At 36.5% G+C, this 21,703-nt stretch overlaps 2 protein-coding genes across 8 annotated transcripts in view; one reads left to right on the forward strand and one right to left on the reverse strand.

Moving 5' to 3' along the window:
* The window catches only part of TEX50 (testis expressed 50), a 59,862-nt gene extending 39,097 nt beyond the window's left edge, over positions 1–20,765 (forward strand). The window contains exons 3-4 of the mRNA XM_074222055.1: positions 16,841–17,159; positions 20,425–20,765. Of these exons, the coding sequence (XP_074078156.1) occupies positions 16,854–17,159; positions 20,425–20,661 (543 nt within the window). The 5' untranslated portion in view covers positions 16,841–16,853 and the 3' untranslated portion in view covers positions 20,662–20,765. The remainder of the gene's footprint in view (positions 1–16,840; positions 17,160–20,424) is intronic.
* Positions 1–21,703, reverse strand: part of ANKRD45 (ankyrin repeat domain 45) — an 87,795-nt gene that overhangs the window by 41,200 nt on the left and 24,892 nt on the right. For all 7 annotated transcript variants that reach the window (XM_074222050.1, XM_074222051.1, XM_074222052.1 and 4 more), the window contains exon 4: positions 752–840. In XM_074222050.1, the coding sequence (XP_074078151.1) occupies positions 752–840 (89 nt within the window). The remainder of the gene's footprint in view (positions 1–751; positions 841–21,703) is intronic.

Here is a 21,703-nt window from a genome sequence, read left to right on the forward strand (position 1 = left end):
CAGTGCAACAATCAGGGACAGTTTTGGGCTGTCTGCAATCTCTATCCAGAGAAAGAACTGTGGAGTTTGAACAAAGACCAAGGACCATTCCCTTTAATTTAGGGGAAAAAAAAACCTGATATCTTATTGTCTGATCTTGCTATCTCTTATACTTATGTTTCTTCCTTAAGGATATGATTTCTCTCTCAGCACACTCAATTTGGATAAATGTATACCATGGAAACAATGTAAAGACCAACAAATTGCCTTCTGGGGGGGGGAAGTAAGATAAGGGGAAAAATTGTAAAAAAAATAAATAAAATCTTTAATTTAAAAAAAAAGAATGACGGACAATCATCATCATCATCATTATCATCTTTGAGATGGACATAATATATAACTTGCACTATATACCCCACCCCCCACAGGACAATCTTAATGATTAAATGAGTAAGAAAGTCAATGGAAATAACATGAAAGAATAGGCATGACCATCTGTTCTCTGCTGCACCCAGAGGATCTTTCCATATGACTTTTGATTAAAACTTTCCATATACATTGTCCTCCCTTTTAGAATATGATCTCCCTGAAAGCTGAGATTGTCTTACTTTTTAATTTGTAACCCACCAAGCTCAGGACAGAACAGTACTTAATAAATGCTTTATTCATTCATTTGTTCATTCATGAAAACTATATTAGTCCGTATATACACAGTGCTATCATCAAGACCTAGCAACATGGGGGTTTTCAAAATAAAAGCCAAATAAAATACCTTTTCTTCCTTGGTCATCTTTCCTTTCTCTGGATCTGCCATGATTGTCTGGATCTTTGCAATGGACTTTTTCAGAGCCAGGTGAGCACCTGAAAAAATATAAATTTAAAAAAGCATTTAAAGAAAAATCCTGTCAAAGATCTACCCAACTGTTTGGTATGTTTTACTTCATGGAATTTCTTTTCTTTTTTTTTTTAAAAGGTTTTTGCAAGGCAATGGGGTTAAGTGGCTTGCCCAAGGCCACACAGCTAGGTAATTATTAAGTGTCTGAGACCAGATTTGAACCCAGGTCCTCCTGACTCCAAGGCCAGTGTTTTATCCACTACGCCACCTAGCCGCCCCTAATTCATGGAATTTCAACAAAGACTTCTCAATCCAAAAGTACTTATTTATTTCAACTCAATGCCTCAAATGTTTATTTGAGAAGAGAGGAAGGGAGGGAGAGAGGGAAAAAAGGACACCTCTGGAGGTGGATGCCTCTTCTTAAAGACTTCCATTGAAGGAAAATGAACTAATTCTTGAGGAAACTTATTCCACTTTTGAAAGTTTTTCCTGACATTGTGTTCTAACTTTGTCTCTTTGCAACTTCTAACCATTGGTCCTAATTCTGTTCTTGGGTTATTAAGAACAAGTCTAGTCCTGCTTCCATACAACAGCCCTTTGAGATACTTGAAAATAACTGTCACCACTCCCCTGAGTCTTCTCTAAGTCACACATAGCCAATTTCTTCAACCAATCCTTATTGGCCATCAGCCCAAGACCCTGCAACATTTTGGTTACTGTTCCTAGGTCACCCTTGAGATTATCAGGCTCCATAATAAACTATATTATTCAGAAATGAACCCAATTCTTCAGAAGAATCCTGGAGTACAGAGGATAGTAGGAAAAGAACCTTTATCCTCCTGGAAAGTATGCCTCTACTAATGCAACCCAGAAGCATCCTGCCCATATTGGTATTGCAATCCAATGAAATTCCAGTCTTTTCCAGAATAATTGCTGTCTAATCATGCCTCTCTGATCATATATTTATGAAGTTGTGGCTTGTTTTTTTTTTTAAACCTAAGGCAAGGGGCAGCTAGGTGGCACAGTGGATAGAGTACCGGCCCTGGAGTCAGGAGGACCTGAGTTCAAATCTGTCCTCACACACTTAATAATTACCTAGCTGACCTTGCGCAAGTCATTTAAGCCCACTGCCTTGCAAAAAAACCCCAAGGGCAAGACTTTACATTTATTCCTGGTAGATTTCATTTTATTAAACTCAGATCAATCAAGTTCCTTTGAAATGTCACCCACCATGACAGCATTGCATCATTGACAAAGTTGAAGAGCACACCATTGTTGCCTTTATCTGGGTCACTGATAAAATATGTTGAATAGAACATGGCCTTAGGGACTCCACTTAAATGAGTGTAAAGAGACATCTCTGTAAATGTTCATGAGGAGGGAGAGGAACCAAGATGGTGAAGAAAAGGCAGGGACTCACCTGAGCCCTATCAAATTCCCCTCCAAACAATTTTAGAATAACGCCTCAAATTCTGGAGTGGCAGAACCAACAAAACATTGGGTTGAAACAATTTTCTAGCCCAAGACACCTAAGGAGGACAGCAGAAAAAGTTTGTCTCACCAGGGTGGTAAGGCCTGGCCTGGCAAGCCAGTAGCAGGTCTTGGGGACAGTTGTAGCAGTAGCAGTTTGGGGACCTCTCAGTACACAGGGGCTTAAAAAACTGGTTAGAAGATTGCTGGAATTTCCAATGCCAATATGGTGGAATGAGAAAGGAACTTTCCAGAGCTTTCTCAAATTCCCATCCAAACAACTTTAGAATGATGTCTCAGATAAAATTTTGAAGCAGGACACAACTGGAGGGCCAGAAAAAAAGGTCTGTTTTATTGGACTGGGAGGGAAGCAAGATTACAAAGCAGCAGTGGAGGCCACATCCCAGGGAGACTTTAGGGATAACCTAAGCCCTGGGACAAGCCACAAACAACAGAGCAAAACAAAAAGATGCAAAACTAAAAGACTTTGAATTATCTACAAACCAAAGCTAGAGAGATAAAAGAAGAAACTCAGCAAGACAATCTGAAAATAATGGCTCCCACCAAAGAATTAAAAAATAGTTTAAATATTAGATTTTTTTAAAAATAATTTCTGGAACATCAGAAACTGAAGGCAGACCAACATTCACTAGAATCCATAGGATGTCAATAGAAAGGAATCCTCAATTTGACTCTTAAAGAAATTTGGTGCTAAATTCAGAGCTGCAACATCAAATAAAAAAATTATATCAACAAGGAGGGAGTAATTCACAAAATTAAAATCACTGATTCAAAATACTATGACTACTCAATGAAAAATGGAAAATGCTAAAATGTGACATATTAAAAGCCTGAACCCCAAAACTAGTGGTCCTGAAAAATATGAGCACATTCCCATAATTGGAAAAGAATTTTTTCAATGATGTCAATAATTCAATTATTTCCTTCTTACCTAAGCTGGAAATGTGAAGGAACTTTATAAGCAAATACACCAAATAGATAAAAATATAAAGGGTAATCTAGATATGGATGTAATTCTTTAAGGAGATGATAAACCTGTGGTATTTTTTTAAAGTCACCCTCAGTACAAGGTTTAATAGAAAGATTAATTCCATAAATAGGTAAAGAGATGTCGCTAGATCATCTGGAGAACTGAATTAATGGGAAAGTGAAATATTACTTGAAAGAGGATGACTCAGGCCAGTTTAAATAATCAATGATGTGATTAGGAGGAAAGAGGAAATCATTCTGAAACCATACTCATCTCTGCTATTTGAAAAACAGTAATTTTTTAAAAAGATCTTAGAGCAAAATAGAATCCTGACATTTTTTTTTTTTAGGTTTTTGCAAGGCAAACGGGGTTAAGTGGCTTGCCCAAGGCCACACAGTTAGGTAATTATTAAATGTCTGAGACTGGATTTGAACCCAGGTACTCCTGACTCCAGGGCTGGTGCTTTATCTACTACACCACCTAGCTACCCCTGACATCTATCTTTGATGTGGGAAGGAGGGGTATGATTAAAATTGGATTGTTACAAATTTTATCTCTATTTTGAATGGACAGGAAAGAAGCAGCCATGACTGAATGTAAGGAATAAGATGCACTGATCAAAGCAAAATAGGTATTATAGTACTTTGTAATAATAAAAACTTACAAATCTAATAGAACTTTTTTGAAATGCAAAGACAGTACAATATTATAAAAACAGCATAATAATTCACATTAATAATCAGAATACTATGAAGAGGCAATTGCTGGCTAAATGTGCATAACAAAGGCAAGTATATGACCGAGGGCACAGGACATAACTTTGCCAACTCTATTTACTTTGTTCTTGCTTTCTCTCCACTTATCCAGTTTTATTTTTTTTTTTAGGTTTTTGCAAGGCAAATGGGGTTAAGTGGCTTGCCCAAGGCCACACAGCTAGGTAATTATTAAGTGTCTGAGGTTGGATTTGAACTCAGGTAGTCCTCACTCCAGGGCCGATGCTCTTTTCCACTGCGGTCCTCTTTTCCACTGTGGTCCTCTTTTCCACTGTGCCACCTAGCCACCCCCACTTATTCAGTTTTGTTGTAAGATCATTGAGTAGTAGTTCAGATCCACACATTGCCTCTGTACTTTTTTAGAGAGGTAATCTATAAAATTGTTGGGGAAATGTAGATTGGGCAGAAGGAATTGATTATAGAATTTAAGGATTCATGGAATAAGAGATTTAGATCTAGAAGGGACCATATATTTTACAACTGAGTAAATTGGGGCATTAAACAGTTAAGAGATTTACCAAGACACATGCCAAATAAGGCTCTGGGGTGGTATTTGAATACAGGTCTTCCTGACTCCAAAGCCTATGCCTTATCTACTATAGAAGAACTTCTAGCTTTAAGTCAAATAGCAGATTAGAACAAGGATTAGGAGTCTTCTAATAAGAAGAAGGAATTCAAAATACAGTGTGTGAAGAATGTAGGGTGTTGGTCTTCACAGGGTGTGGAGGGGGGCCCCTAGGGAATCCATCACAAAGGGTGAATGGACCAGTCAATCACAAAACTGGGAGTTTTCCTAATCCCATTCCAAAAATGGCAAACCCAAGATTAGAAGAATCTAGTCCTCAACTGGTCAAGAGTGACCTAGAGATCTTGACCTAATGCAACTGAGATTGCACAATTAGGTAATTGAATATTATCCCACACACTCCCTGGGATGATTGGGGTTCATCAGCATATCATGCCTCATATGATGTGGGGGGGGAATCATATTAGGGACATGTCATGGAATACCAGATAGACCTCTTAGATTGTAACTCAAACTCTGAGAGTCTATGAAAATCCAAGAGGGAAGTGAAAGAGTTTCAGAAGACTATAAATGATCAGATGTTGGAATGCCACCTCATGCCTCATACTAGGTGAGGTGTATCTTGCAAAGTTTGTGAATAAAATCTACAATTTTCTCTCATTCTAGCAGGTTTTTATTTCACTCATTTATAACACATTGTAAATGCACTTGGGCTATCTAACTGTTCTTTGTCCCAAAATAGCCTGGACTCTGAAGTCTAAGAATCTGGAAACTGAGAATCATTCTCTTTCTGAAGAAAAAGAATTTGGGTTTCTTTCCGATTTCAAAGATGGGGATGTGAGAGGTACCTCCCTGTCTTTGAAAGAGAGTTGAAGTTCTTATGTGGTTCTAAGCTTAAAAAAAAAATGGTAGAAATCATTCCTCCCAAATGGTAGCTGAGGACTCCAGGAAAAGTGACACCAGTGGGTATGAGCAGAGAGATTTGTGATGCACTACCAATAGAGAACAGGATAAAATGATAGTCAACATCAGTGCCCATTGGGAAGCAGGCCCACAAAGAGCAGGCATCACCACAAGACAACAGCAGGCTATAATATCCAATGCATAAGCTGCCATTCCAAAGAAGCACCTTGGACACATATGTTCCCCAAGTATATGCTCCTCCATAGGAGTACTGTGGCCACATACATGCCTTCTTTTTGTATTCAAACACATGTATTGTCTCTAATGATGGTGGACAGACAGACAGACAATGGAGATGGGAGACATAAAGGTGATAATAGATAAATAGATAATAGTAATGATAGATAATAGCTAAATAGATAATGGTATGATAGATGATAGATAGATAACAGCAATGATAGAGAGGGAGAGAGAGGTAGATAGAAAGGAACAGAGAGAGAGAGAGGTAAAAAATTAGAGATATATTGATATATATGTGAGAGTGATCCAAACTGATGGGAGGAGTCTTCCATTGTTACTTTTCTGATTGTTATTTCATTAGATGCTTTTACTTCTGACTCCTTCTGACTATTAAAAGTAAGCAGATTAGAGTTGAGGGTGAGGAGGAAGGGAAGAAAAGAGTTTATCAGGATTTATATGATGCCTTCTAAGTGTCAAGCACTGTGTAAGGCCTTTACAAATATCTCATTTCATATTCACAACAACCCTGGGAGGGAGGCTGTGATTAGTCCCATTTTTCAGTTGAGGAAACTGAGGCTAAAAAAAGGTTAAGTGACTTGCCCAGGGTCACATAGCTAGCAAGTGTCTCAGGTTGGTTTTACATTCAGGACTCCCTGACCGCAAACCCAGCCACTCCATCCAATGAACCAGTTCAAGGCAGTAGCCACAGATCTGACCAGATGAAAAGACACAGAACGAACACCTTGATTCTCCTCTGTTGCTTTACCAGGGAGATCATGTCAAAGTTGGAGTGTTCCAAGCACAGTATAACAACATTATGTCAATAAATTCAGAAAAATCCTTCATTGATATGTAGCACTCATTTATGCTAAACACTAAAAAGCACAGGAATGTTTTTTAAGGAATGAAATAATTTTTCCTTAAGATCTTAAAAAATTCCTATAAGCAAAAGGTAGTATTATCTATGATGGAGAAATACCAAAAACACTCCCATTATATTTGTAGTGAATAAGGTTGCTCACTCTATCCTTTATTTATTAACATGATACTAGAAATGTTGGCTCTGGCAATAAGATGACATTAGTGAATAAGGACTGGCAAAAAAGGAACAAAATTATTTGTGGATGATATGATGATTTATTTAAAAACCCTTTAAGAGGCAACAAAAAAATTACTGAGACTATTCCTCTATATTGCTAAGAAAACCAGGAAGAAGGGGCATAAAAAAAGAAATAATATTTTAAATAACAAGATTCCTTAAATACTGGAAGATAAACCAAAAACACAATGTATAGGAGAAAAGAAAAAAAACATTTTACTCAACTAAAATTGCTAGGGGGAAGTGAATAGCTGTTAGATAGAAAATAATCTTAACTCAGCAAATTATCCTAAGTTATATTATACAAACATTAAATACAAGAAAATCAAAATGGATATGTAAAAATAAATAGAAAAAAATTGTATCTTTAAGAATTTTGGAGAAAGTTATAAATCTCACAATCATAACAAATACATAAATTCATTAACTGTGATACATAGAATATTTTCAAAAAAGCAAAATGGGCAACTTTATATTTTTTGAAAATCTTTTGCAAAAGAAAAATAATATATAAGAGAGAGACTAGAAAAAAACTTTACACAAAAATCTGTTAGATTTTATTTCTGACTTACAAAATCTTTAGAGAATTAACATAAATTGAAAAGATTATAGGCCATTCCCCAAAAGATGATGAAAGGATAAGACCAGAATACAAGAAATTAAAATTATTAATAATCTTTTAAAAGTATTATAAATGATTACTAATCAGAGAAAGGTAAATTAAAATTTTCAATTATCTTATTTCACACACATAAGAAGGTCAACACTAGTGTAGATACAGGAAAACAGGCATTAATTGGCTGGTAGTCAGGTTCAATTATTTTGGAAAATAATTTAAAGTTTTGTAGAATAATTTAAAAAATTATCCCCATTTATTATTCCAGTAATCTTACTTTGGGGTTTATATTCAAACAAAATTAGTGATATCAGTAAAAGTCTAATCTATAACAAAATATTCATGTTTGTAATAATAAAAAAAGGGAAAACAAACTATGCCCCTAAAAATGGGAAACTGTGTGAATGAGTAGAATATTTGAATATAGTAGAATAATAATGTACCAGAAGGAATGATAAATATGAATTTTTTGAAATGGTAAAACTTAAGATGGCAGAGACAAGAAAGACCCTGTACTAAGGTCTCCTGATCTTCACTCATATATAATATGAGACAAACCTCTTAATAGAAAGCCAATTGACCAAACCCACAAAGAAAAGTTAGGAGAAGAACATCTACCTTAAGGTCTGTCTTCAGGGACTAGGGGTGAGCCAGACGTAGACTACAGACTATAGAGAACCAGTGGCAGGGGCAGGAGTTCAGAGATAGACTAATCTAAGATCAGCCACAGAGACACTGACTGTGGGAACAACTCTGAGAAACAAATAGAGAGTGGAGGCATTGGCGGTGGGGCTGAAGGGTGAGTTCCAGCCTCTAGCAACCCTGCTGACTGGGTGGAGTTATTAAACTGTGTGAGCAAAGCCTCTAGCACCCTAAACTACTAAACCGGGTGAGTAAAACCTCTAGGGATCTCAACACCAAACCTCTGTGAACCAGCCCCTCCTGCAACACAAGATCTTAGGAAAATGAAGAAAGGCCAGCGAAAAGGGGGTGAAGCATAGAAAAATTCCAAGAAGGAAAAAACCCTAACTCAGAGAGACATAGAACCTCTGAGGAGAATATGATTTGGTCTACAGCACAGAAAGACTTCCTTGAATATATCAGCAAGGAGTTTAAAAATCAATTGGAAAATCTGGGAAAAGAAACCCAAGAGAAGATTAACACCTCACAACAAGAACACAAATCCTTGGAAAATATAACTGGAAAAGTGCAAAAAGAAAATAATTCTCTCAAAACCTCAATTGGGGGGCAGCTAAGTGGTACAGTGGATAGAGCACTGGGCCTGAAGTCAGGTGTACCTGAGTTCAAATCCAGCCTCAGACACTTAATAATTACCTAGCTGTATGGCCTTGGGCAAGCCACTTAACCCCATTGCCTTGTAAATCTTAAAAAAAAAAAACACCTCAATTAGTCATATGGAAAACTCTTATTGACCAATTGGAAAAGGAGTTGCAAAAGATAAAAGAAAATTCTTCTCTAAAAAAAGAACAGAATCTGTGGAAACAAATGACTCCATGAGACAACAAGAATCTGTTAAACAAAACCAAAAAATCGAAAAAAAAAGAAAATATATATAATACCTCATCAGCAAAACCACTGACTTTGAGAATAGATCAAGAAGAATTAACATGAGAATTATTGGTCTTCCTGAAAACATTAAAGAAAAAAAAAAGCCTGGACTCAATATTACAGGATTCAGTAATGGAAAACTGCCCTGATATCATGGAACCAGAAGGCAAAATAGTTATTGAAAGAATACATTGATCCCCTCCAGAAAGGGATCTTACAATGAAAACACCAAGGAATATTGTGGCCAAATTCCAGAACTATCAGATGAAAGAAAAAATCCTGCAAGCAGCCAGAAAGAAACAATTTAGATACCAAGAAGCCACAGTAAGGATTGCACAGGACCTGGCAGCATCAACATTAAGGGATAGAAGGGCCTGGAATGCAATATTGTGAAAAGCAAGGGAGCTTGGAATTCAGTTAAGAATTCATTATCTGCCAAAACTGAGGCTTTTATTCCAGAGCAAAAGATGGACATTTAATGAAAGAGGAGACTTCCAACTTTTCCTGATGAAAAGACCAGAGCTTAATAGAAACTTTGGACTTCAAACAGGAGACTCAAGAGATACATGGAAAGGTTAAAAAGGGGGGAGGGGAGGACATTTCTCCAATAAGATGCAACTGGCTATATCCCTACCTAGGATACTTTTATAACTCTAGAGAATTGTAACTCTATTAGAGAGAATGTAATTATCCAGAACAGATGGACACTCATGACTTATTTGAGAAACTGCTATCCAATAAAATGAAACTGGCTATATTCCCACCTGGGAGAAAGACTATAATAACTCAAAAATTGATTTAAAAACAATACCTACTTAAAAGAAGGATATTAAAGAGATGGGAGAATGGAGAAGATTGAATGGGGTAAATTTCATTACAATAAGAGATATAAAGGACCTATTGCAATAGAGGGGAAGTAGGGAGGAGGTGAGGACTACCTGAATCTTACTCTTATCAGATTGGCTTAAAATGGACATACATACACTCTTTTTTTTTCTTTTTTTAGGTTTTCACAAGGCAATGGGGTTAAGTGACTTGCCAAGGCCACACAGCTAGGTAATTATTAAGTGTCTGAGACTGGATTTGAACCCAGGAACTCCTGACTCCTGGGCCGGTGCTTTATCCACTGTGCCACCTAGCCCCGCCCCTGTCATACATACGTTCTTAAGTTAAGAAACTTATCTTACCTTTCAAGTATTAAAAGGGGAAAAGGGGAGGGGGAGGAAAGGGGGAATTAGCAGAAGGAAGGGAAGGAAGAAGGGGCAAAGGGAAAGGGGAGAAAAGGGGGAAGGAGGTTGGATTTAGGAGGGTAAACACACTGAAGGTGTTACTATTCAGAAACAAAATACTGGGGAATATGGATAAAGGGGAAAAGGGGGAAAATACAAACAGAGGGAAGATAACATGGAGGGCAATAAAGAATTAGTAATTATAACTTTGAATGTAAATGAGATGAACTCTCCTTTAAAATGTAAGTGAATAGCAGAGTGAATTAAAAACCAGAATCCTACAATATGATGCTTACAAAAAACTCATTTGAAGCAGAGAGATACATAGAGAGTAAAGGTAAAAGGTTGGAGCAAAATGTATTTTACTTCAGCTGAAGTGAAAAAAGCAGGGGTAGCAATCCTTATCTCAGACAAAGCAACTGCAAAAATAGATCTCATTAAAAGAGATAAGGAGGGGCAGCTAGGTGGCACAGTGGATAAAGCACCGGCCCTGGAGTCAGGAGTACCTGGGTTCAAATCTGGTCTCAGACACTTAATAATTACCTAGCTGTGTTGGCTTAGGCAAGCCACTTAATGCCATTTGCTTTGCAAAAACCTTAAAAAAGAGAGAGATAAGAAAACTATATCCTCCTAAAAGGTACTATAGACAATAATTTCAATGCTAAATATGCATGCACCCAGTGGTATAGCATCCAAATTCATAGAGAAGCTGAAGGAGCTATAGGAAGACATAGACAGCAAAACTCTACTAGTGGGAGAGCTCAACCTTCCACTCTCAGATTTAGATAAATCTAATCATAAAATAAAATGGAAGAAAGTTAAGTAGGTAAATAGATTGTTAGAAAACCTAGACATGATAGAACTTTGGAGAAAGTTAAATGGTGATAGTACATGGCACTTACACAAAAATTGGCCATGTACTAGGGCATAAAAACCTAATGATCAATTACAGAAAGGCAGAAATAGTGAATACATCTTTCTCAGACCATAATGAAATAAAAATCACATGCAATACTGGACCAGGGAGATAAAGACCCAAAACTAATTGGAAAGTAATAACCTCATTTTAAAGAATGAGTGGATCAAATAACAAATTATAGAAAGAATTATTTTATTCTAGATAATGTCAATAATGAAACAACATACCAAAACCTATGGGATACACTCAAGGCAACTCCCAGGGGATATATTATATTATATCCTTAAATGCTTATATGAATAAATTAGAGAAAGATGAAATCAATGAACTAAATATGCAACTAAAAAATTTGAGAAAGAACAAATTTAAAAACTCAATTACGGGCAGCTAGGTGGCATAGTGGATAAAGCACCGGCCTTGGAGTCAGGAGTACCTGGGTTCAAATCCGGTCTCAGACACTTAATAATTACCTAGCTGTGTGGCCTTGGGCAAGCCACTTAACCCCATTTGCCTTGCAAAAAACTAAAAAAAAAAAAAACCCAAAAAAACCCAATTAAATACCAAATTAGAAATTCTAAAATTAAAAGAGAAATAAATAAAATTGAAAACAAGAAAATTATTGATCTAATAAATAAAACGAAGAGCTGGTTTTATGAAAAAAAACAATAAAATTGATAAACCTCTCGTCAACTTGATTAAAAAAAAGAAAGAAGAAAACCAAATTGTTGATGCAAAATATATTTTGCTCCAACCTTTTTCATAAATGAAAAAGGTGAACTTAGCACCAATGAGGAGAAATGGAATTATTTTGCCCAACTCTATGCCAATAAATTTGATAAGCTAAGTGAAATGGATGAATATATACAAAAATATAAGTTGCCCAGGTTAAATGAAGAGGAAATCAAATACCTAAATAACCCTATCTCAGAAAAAAGACATTTGACAAGCCATTATTGAACTCCCTAAGAAAAAATCTCCAGGGACAGATGAATTCACAAGTGAATTCTATTAAATATTTAAGGAACAAATGGTTGCAATTCTATAAAAACTCTTTGGAAAAATAGATGAAGTCAGAACTCTGCCTAACTCTTTCTATGACACCAATATGGTGCTGATACCTAAGCCAGGAAGAGTTAAAACAGAGAAAGAAAATTATAGATCTATCTCCCTGATGAATATAGATATAAAATTTTAGCAAAACTACAACAAATTATCACTAGGAGAATACATTATGACAAGTATGATTCATCTCAGGAATGTAGGGTTGGTTCAATCTTAGGGAAACCATCAGTATAATTAATTATATCAATAATAAATCTACAAGAAATCATATGATTATGTCAATAGATGCTGAAAAAGCTTTTTTGACATATACAAATATATTTGATATATACAAATACAGCACCTATTCCTACTAAAAACACTAGAGAGTGTAGGAATAAATGGATTGTTCCTTAGCATAACAAGCAGTATCTATCTGAAACCATCAACAAGCATTATGTGCAATGGGGATAAGCTAGAGGCATTCCCAAAAAGATCAGGGGTGAAACAAGGATGCCCATTATCACCACTACTATTCCATATTGTATTAGAAATGTTAGCTTCAGGAATAAGAGAAGAAAAAGAAATCGAAGGAATTAGAATTGGGAAGGAAGAGACAAAACTCTCACTCTTTGCAGATGACATGATGGTATACCTAGAGAATTTCAAAAAATCATCTAAAATCATCTTAATTTATTTTTTTTATTCTACAAGAAATAATTAGCAACTTTAGCAAGGTCACAGGATATAAAATAAACACTCATAAATCCTCAACATTTCTATATATGACTAGCAAGATGCAGCAGAAAGAGCTAGAGGGAGAAATCCCATTCAGAGTAACTTCAGACAATATAAAGTAACTGGGAGTCTACCTGTCAAGGCAGACTCAGAAACTTTTTGAAAACAATTACAAAACACTTCGCACACAAATAAAATCAGATTTAAGTAACTGGACAAACATCAACTGCCCATGGATAGGCCAAGCAAATATAATAAAAATGACAATTCTACCAAAATTAAAATACTTGTTTAGTGCCCTACCAATCAAAATTCCAAAAACTTACTTTGCTGAGTTTGAAAAAATTGTAAGCAAATTCATATGGAGAAATAAAAAGTCAAGAATCTCCAGGGATTTAATGAAAAAAGCACAAAAGAATGTGGCTTAGCCCTACCAGATTTAAAATTATATTATAAAGCATCAGTCATCAAAACTGTCTGTTATTGGCTAAGAAATAGAATGGTGAATCAGTCAAATGGACTAGGTGCAACAGCAGGAATTGATTATACTAATCTGCTGTTTTTTAAACCCAAAGAGTTCAGCTATTGGGATAAAAACTCTCTCTTCAATAAAAACTTTTGAGAATATTAGTATGGAAGAAACTTGTATTGGACCAATACCTTACAACCTATACCAAGGTAAGATCAAAATGAATACAGGATTTAGACATAAAAAAAAAATATTATTGGCAAACTAGAAGATTAAGGAGTAGTTTACCCGTCAGATCTATGGAAAGAGAAGCAATTTATGACCAAGTAAGAGATAGAGAACATCATTAAATTAGAGGGGTGGCTAGGTGGCACAGTGGATAGAGCACCAGCCCTGGAGTCAGGAGTACCTAAGTTCAAATCTGGCCTCAGACACTTAATCATTACCTAGCCCTGTGGCCTTGGGCAAGCCACTTAACCCCATTGCCTTGCAAAAAACAAATAAATTTTTTTAAATTAAAAAATAAACTAGACAATTTTGATTAGGTTAAATTAAAAAGCTTTAGCACAGACAAAAGCACTGTAACCAAGATCAAAAGAAATGTAGTAAATTGGGAAACAGTTTTTACGATTAGTATTTCTAACAAAGGACTCATTTCTAAAATATATAGAGAACTGAGTCAAATTTTTTTTTTAAAAGACAAGCCATGGGGCAGCTAGGTGGCGTAGTGCATAAAGCACTGGCCTTGGAGTCAGGAGTACCTGGGTTCAAATCCATTTTCAGACACTTAATAATACCTAGCTGTGTGGCCTTGGGCAAGCCACTTAACCCCATTTGCCTTGCAAAAACCTAAAAAAAAAAAAACCAAAAAAACCCAACAACAACAAAAAAGACAAACCATTCCCCAATTGACAAATGGTCAAAGGATATGCAAAGACAATTTACAGATGAGGAAATCAAAGTGATCCATAGTCATATGAAAAATTGTTCTATATCACTAAATATTAGAGAAATGCAAATTAAGCATCTCTGAGGTACCACCTCACACCTCTCAGGTTGGCCAATATGACCAGAATCAATGTTGGAAGGGATGTGGGAAATCTGGGACACTAATGCATTGTTGGTGGAGCTGTGAACTCATCCCACAGTTCTGGAAAGCAATTTGGAATTACTCCCAAAAGGCAACAAAAATGTGCATACCCTTTGATCCAGCAATACCACTACTGGGTCTATACTCTGAATAGATTATGAAAAAGGCTAAAATCATCAATTGTACAAAAATATTCATAGCAGCTCTGTTTGTGGTGGCAAAGAATTAGAAATTAAGAGAATGTTCATCAATTGGGAAATGGCTTAATAAACTGGTTTATGTATATGGTGGAACACTATTGTTCTATTAGAAACCAGGAGGGATGGGAATTCAGGGAAGCCTGAAAGGATTTGCATGAAGTGATGCTGAGTGAGATAAACAGAACCAGAAGAACACTGTACACCTTAAAAGCAACATGGGATGATCAATCTTAATGGACTTGCTCATACCAAGAGGGCAACAATCAGGCACAATTCTGGGGTATCTGTGACAAAGAATGTCATCTGTATCCTGAGAAAGAATTATGGAATTTGAATAAAGACCAAAGACTATTACCTTTAGTTTTTAAAAAATGTTATCTTATTATATAATTTTGCCATCTCTTATACTTTATGTTTCTTCCTTAAGGATATGATTTCTCTCCCATCACATTCAACTTAGATCAATGCATGCCATGGAAACAATGTAAAGACTAACAGACTGCCTTCTGTGGGGGTGGGGGTGGGACACAAGATTAGGGGAAAATTGTAAAATTCAAAATAAATAAAATCTTTCAAAAAATAAAAAAGTTGATTTCAGATTTTAAAGATTTTTTAAAAAATAAAATAAAATGATAAAACTTGAAGTAACTATCTTTTAACAAGAAGCAATCTAATGGGGTGGCTAGGTGGCGCAGTGGATAGAGCACTGGCCCTGGAGTCAGGAGTACCTGGGTTCAAATCCGGTCTCAGACACTTAATAATTACCTAGCTGTGTGGCCTTGTGCAAGCCACTTAATCCCATTGCCTTGCAAAAAACCTAAAAAAAAAAAAAACAAGAAGTAATCTACTACAATGTAAGAGTACATGCACTTATTACCATCACCTTTTTTAGGAAGTTTTTACTTGGGGGGGAATGTATAACATGGTTTTGAATGAAATATTAAAACAGGATATATTGTTATCATTCACTCATTTCAACCATGTCTGACTCTCTGTGACACCATTTGGGGTTTTCTTGGCAAAGATGTTTAAGTGGTTTGCCAGTTTCTTCTCTCGTTCATTTTACAGATGAGGAAACTGAGGCAAATAGGTGTCCAGGATCACATAGCTAGTAAGTATCTATAACCAGATTTGAATTCCAGTCTTCCTGACTCCAGGCCCAGTGCTCTATCCACTGCATCCTTTGGCTGCCCTTTAAACAGGATATACCAACTTCAAATTCATCAAAATTTATTTTCTATTGTTTTGTTTTTTCACAAATTGCCTCAAGTAGAGCTCTCATAGAGGAGTTTATCTTTTCTGTGTTTTTTTTTTTGCAAGGAAATTGAGTTAATAAGTGAATTGCCCAAGATCACACAGCTAGGTAATTATTAAGTGTCTGAAACTGGATTTGAACTCAGGTCCTTCTGACTCCAAGGCCAGTGCTCAATCCACTAAGAGTTAATCTGACTCCTAATTCCTCTTCCCCCATCTCATTAACCCACTTTTATTATCTATAAATTTAAATACTTGACTATACTACCATCTTTATTACTTAAATTAAATACTGACATAGATTTATAATTTCATGATTTATGTGAAATGTACCTTAATTTCTTTGAATAAAAAGGTTTCTTTATAAAAAATCAATTAAATATGGGGTGGCTAGGTGGCACAGTGGACAGAGCACCGGCCCTGGTACCTGAGTTCAAATCCGACCTCAGACACTTAATAATTACCTAGCTGTGTGCACCTAGCTGTTTGGCCTTGGGCAAGCCACTTAACCCCATTGCCTTACAAAAACCTAAAAACAAAAACAAAAAAGGGAAAATAAATAAAAATCAATTAAATAGACACGCATTATGAAAGAATCAATCCACTGTGCTATGAGGTTATGCTTTTTTCTAATTCTAATACTGCTAATGTAAAAATTTTTGAAGTTCTTTATGACCTCACAGAACTAACCTTGAATCAATCCATTTGACTATGTCACACTGCTTCCTTGACTCAGAAAATTATAGCTCTCATCTGAAATGATATGATTGAAATATCATGCCATTTAAAATGGACCTAAAGTATTTCACTGTGAATTTTAAGGATTTTTTTCCTGCTCAGTCTCTGACATGACTTCTGGCAGAAACAAGGTTAACTCACCATAACTTTTTTTTCCCCAGCTGTAAAAGAAATATGTTCATTCGAGGCCTACCTCTGGTGATTCCTCTATGGTTTCTCTGCTTTACCAAAGACAGCTTCTGTGTTTGTGGTGCTAGAACAACGTGGGCAAAAGTTGGATGGGAGATTCTTCCAGAGGAAGTGAGCTTGATGCAACTCACACCTCCACGGTCCTACCTGCCCTACCCTCTGGACCAGCTAGGACACAATTTCTGGGGCTCTACCAAGCTCCCTTATATTGTAATGGAAACTCTCTTTGTACTCCTGACTATTTTATCTGGACATTATCTTTGGACCAAAGGGAAGAAAAACACAACAAAGGTGAAGTAGTAATGGAAATTTGTAATGAAAATGTTATATAATGCATGTATCCACACCCACAAACACCTCAAATATACAAATGAATGAAGTATGTCATTCTAAAATTAGCTTATCCTGACCATAAGTCAACCTTAAGTTGGGGAAATCCCACTAAATCATCTGGGGTAAATAGCTCTTAAGTTAATTGTGCATAATTTGCCAAGAGAGATTATTATTTGGAGAAAGTAAAACAAGTCCCTGAACAGAACTCAGACTTTCCATGTGCTATCCTATGATTTTCTTGTACTGGGCCATGAGATTGCTCAATGAATGGTGATAGAGCACACACAGAACCACAGACCCACACACAGACCCCCCACACACACACACACTCATACACACTCTCTCTCTCTCTCTCACACACACACACACACACACACACACACAGAATAGGTAATGGATAATTTTGCTTCTTAGGACTGTGAAGCTCAGATACAAAAAAAAAAATTATATCTGCCAATGGGTTATTTGCAATATATTATTGTCATTCATCTATCTCGTAAGAATAATACTGATTAAGTTCCCTGTGCTTTCTCAACCAAAGAAGGTCACAAAAGAATCACATTGAGAACCCTATGAGGTCAGTAGTGAAAATATATATATATTTTTGTATTATACGGAGGAGGTAACTGAGGATGAGAAAGTTTAAATTCTTAATCATAAAGTCATTTGGCAAGATTGAGTATAGTATTCAAGTCTCCTGATGGCCGATCTAGAGCCATTTCCACTAGAGCTGCGGATCTTAACCATTTTTTTTTTTGCATCATAAACACCCTGGCAAGTCTGGTGAAGCCTCAGAATAAAGTTTTAAAATGAATAAATTTAAAATTCATATAAAGGATGATTATAAAACAAACCACTTATATTGAAATATAGTTCTAAAAATATATTTAACAAATCTTCATGGATCCCAGGTTAAAACTTCTGCTTAGAGATAAGATAGCATTGCTTAATGGATAGAGAAGGGGTCCAGAGCCCAGAAGACCTGGTTTCCACACCTGTCTCTGACATCTTGGGAGTGAGAACAGGGGCAAGTCCCTTAACTTCACGGGATTCAGGCAAATCTCTAATAATGTAAACTGCAGAACACTTGTTGACTGATGAGCAGCTGAAATAACCAGTCCACTCCCCCCCCCACCAAAAAAAAGTATTGAAAAAGATGACAAAAAGCCAGTCACTAAAACCTCCCTCTTAGAGAAAATAAGAGTTCAAGATGTCTCTGAATGTTATTATTAGCATATTTTTCTTTTGGAGGGAGGGGACTTCTGGAGGGGGGGGGAATGGACTTTTGGTTTCATCTATACAAGGTTAACTCACCATAACTAACCTTCAGCCTGAGCCAGATTCAAAGGTAATTGGGGAAAAAAATTTTAAGTTAATAAAAATATTTCTAAGTCAATATGTGGCTACAGGCAGCCTTGGGTATAATTTAGTGGCCTCTCGTTTCTATTTACTAGTGTAAAGAACTCCCAAGGAAGAAACTCCTACAGTGTAGACTGCTGTAATTCTGGTCTTCAATACCTGATACCTTGAGAGATCATAGTACTTCAAGCCTTTAGTCAGGTTTCTATACACTTAGAGAAGTATATCAATATGCCTCAACATAAAATATTTAATTTGTAAATTATTTAAATTAAGTTTGCTGGCAAAAATTGTGGGAATATTTTTTTAATCAGGATACATACACATTTACTTCCAAAGGTTCTTATATGCAAAACCTATTATCTGAAAAAATTGACTCTTCCTTCTCCTCCCTGTCACCCTCTAACTTGTTCCTACTAGCTTCCTTTTCCCCTTTCTCCAAACTATCTCATCAAGTTCATGATCCCAGCTCCATGAGTCTCAGGGAGCTACCAAACTTGAAACAGACATAAGGGAAATCCAAAATTTTTACTAGGCTATTGGCAAACATTTATCTTCTCTAAACCTCTCATTTTCCAATGAAGAAATTGGGCTTCAGAAACCATAAAGGAGCTGCCTAAAATCAGTTAGCTGGGAAGTGTCAGAGACAGGTCTCTAAATAAGCAGTGAGGATAGACAAAGTGGATGGCCTTACAATTCCTGAGGCTAGTAAATGTGGAGGAAGGATCACCTTTTATACATTACCTTATAAAATAGATATGATTTTAGTGCCAAAAATTCTACTGAAGTTATTTATTTTCAAATAAGTCAAGTTCATCATATTGCCATAAATTCTCAAAAACTGCAGTAAATAATGAAGGCAGCAAAATTTTTAATTTCTGGAGATTCAGTTTCCAAACTTTGTCCTCCACATGTCTCATCCCAATTTCTTATGTCCAAAATTCTTTCCATCATATTATATTTCTTTATATTTTTAAAATGCAGAATATGAATCTTATCAAGTTGCTATCTGAATAATCAAAAGAAGAATCTGAAGGGCAAACATCTCCCTATACCTAAAATCCTTAGATGAGTCTTCCTTCACCTTTATTTCTTTAAGTTCTGTGGGGTTTTATAGGCTAATATGTCCAACGTGCCCAAGTGAGGGCTCAATGCCTCAAAAAATTGGGTTTGTTGATCTTTGCCATTCTCACTGCTTCAGTTCTGAGCTATTCCAAGAGGAACTCTTTTCCCAGTGGGGATGGGAGGACATATTTCTTAAGTGCCCTCCTAACAATGAGATTCTGTAATTCTATGGGGTAACTGGAGCTTTGACATGGGGAGCAGAAATTTAGATGGCAGAAATTTAGAATATAGAGAACATCTATATTCTTCTTGAGCTTTCCTTCTCCAATGAACCTGGGCAGTGTGTGGTGCTATGGTAGAGAGAGCATTAGAGTCATGAACGAGACACAGACATGGAAACACTTCTACGAGATAGCAAGTCATCCAAGCTGTGAAGTCAGTCGAACATGAGAAGAGTAACTCCCTAGAGATGTGGCCAAGTCAGAGACAGCAATGGCAAGGATTGAATGAGTGGTTTTTGCCATTTCCTGGTTAAGCTGAACTAAATTCAATCCCCTAGCAGAACTAGCTAACTCTACTTGATGGCCATCAAGGTGATCTCCTTTGGGGTAGGAGGGTTAGAGAATGCAGCATGCCTTTTGTTCTAAGTGCCCCTTTGAAATGATGTGTCAACCAGAAAACTGAAAATTATGGAGGGAAGATATCATTAGAGTTTGAGTTTATATATTCATAAATAGGTTCATGTTTTGGGGTCCAGAAAGAAAAATGTTTTATGATATTAGTTATTTCTTCCTTTTAGCCAGAAGAAAATTGTTCCTCAAATGATGTTCAAGAAAATCAGTGCACTGATGATACCGATCAAATTCTCTGGAAGCTGATGTTAACTGCAACAATACTGTCAAGATATGTAGATCAAGTATCCCAGCAATCCCCCAAAAAATCAAAACACAGAAGAAAAATAAGGGAAAAAAAGGGATGCAGACACACTCGACTGGAACTTCCAACTGTGTTCACACATGAAGTCAAATCTCTCTAATATGGATCTTTTAGGAGGAAATTGTTGAAACAGAATATTCTTTTCTAGATAAAAAATTTTTTGTGGCCTTTATGAATTTTTTGGCCACATTTGTGAGACCTACATTCATGAACTCTACATAGAGAAATCATTTCTATTCAGTTTTAAAAGAAAAAGGTGTTATATGAAGTATTTTACTAACGTTGCCAAAAAAAATCTAATACTATCGTTGCTGTGTGTTTCTGCTCTTCTTTAAATGATGAATTATTAGGAATAAAGAATTTCCATAGAACAACATCTTAACTTGGTGTTCTAGGAAAGTTCTGAATTAAGTCACACTTATGGACATCTTTTTAAGCTTTCCTGAGCAAGTTTTGAGACTAACTGGTCACAGGAGGAAGATATAAACACTACAGCATAAATTGAATTACCATATTGAAGTGTAAGGGGGACTTACCCACCTGGTGACCCACAACAGTTCATATTCCTCATTCCAACACAACCAGGAAGAAAAATAGATTGATTTAACTAATCAGTTTATCTTATATTACCCCCAGTTCCAACTCAGCAACCAGTTAAATAGCCCACACAGTAAGAAGGCATGTTCCAAAGTTTGGGGGATGGTGACAGATTGGGGGGGGAAGGGGGTTAGGCAAAGCATGTGGTGCATGCTCCTAAGTCCTAAATTCTCCCTGGTCTGTCTTCGATTACATTTATAAGGATACCTATGCTGACCCAAAGTTAAATTGATAGTAGGCTGTCACAGAGGACTGGGAGAGTCACTCAATAGGCTACAAAAGGAGAGATAAAAGCCCCTCTCTTCCACATGCTTTTCCCCCTTCTTTCTCTCTCTCTCTCCCCTCCCCTTCCTTCCCCTTCTCTCTTCGTCCCCCCCCTTCTCTCCTCCCCCTCCTTCCCCCTCCTGTTTCTCTGCCCATCTGTCTGTCTGTCTCTCAGCTTGAAACTCTGCCAGTTCTCTCCCTTGGCTTTCAATAAGAGAAGAGACAGCCAGTGCTACTTTTCTGATGCTCTCATGAGAGTTAACATATGGGATTATACCCTA

The sequence above is a fragment of the Macrotis lagotis genome, chromosome 2 (assembly GCF_037893015.1).
Source record: "Macrotis lagotis isolate mMagLag1 chromosome 2, bilby.v1.9.chrom.fasta, whole genome shotgun sequence".
NCBI classification, from domain to species: Eukaryota; Metazoa; Chordata; class Mammalia; order Peramelemorphia; family Peramelidae; genus Macrotis; species Macrotis lagotis.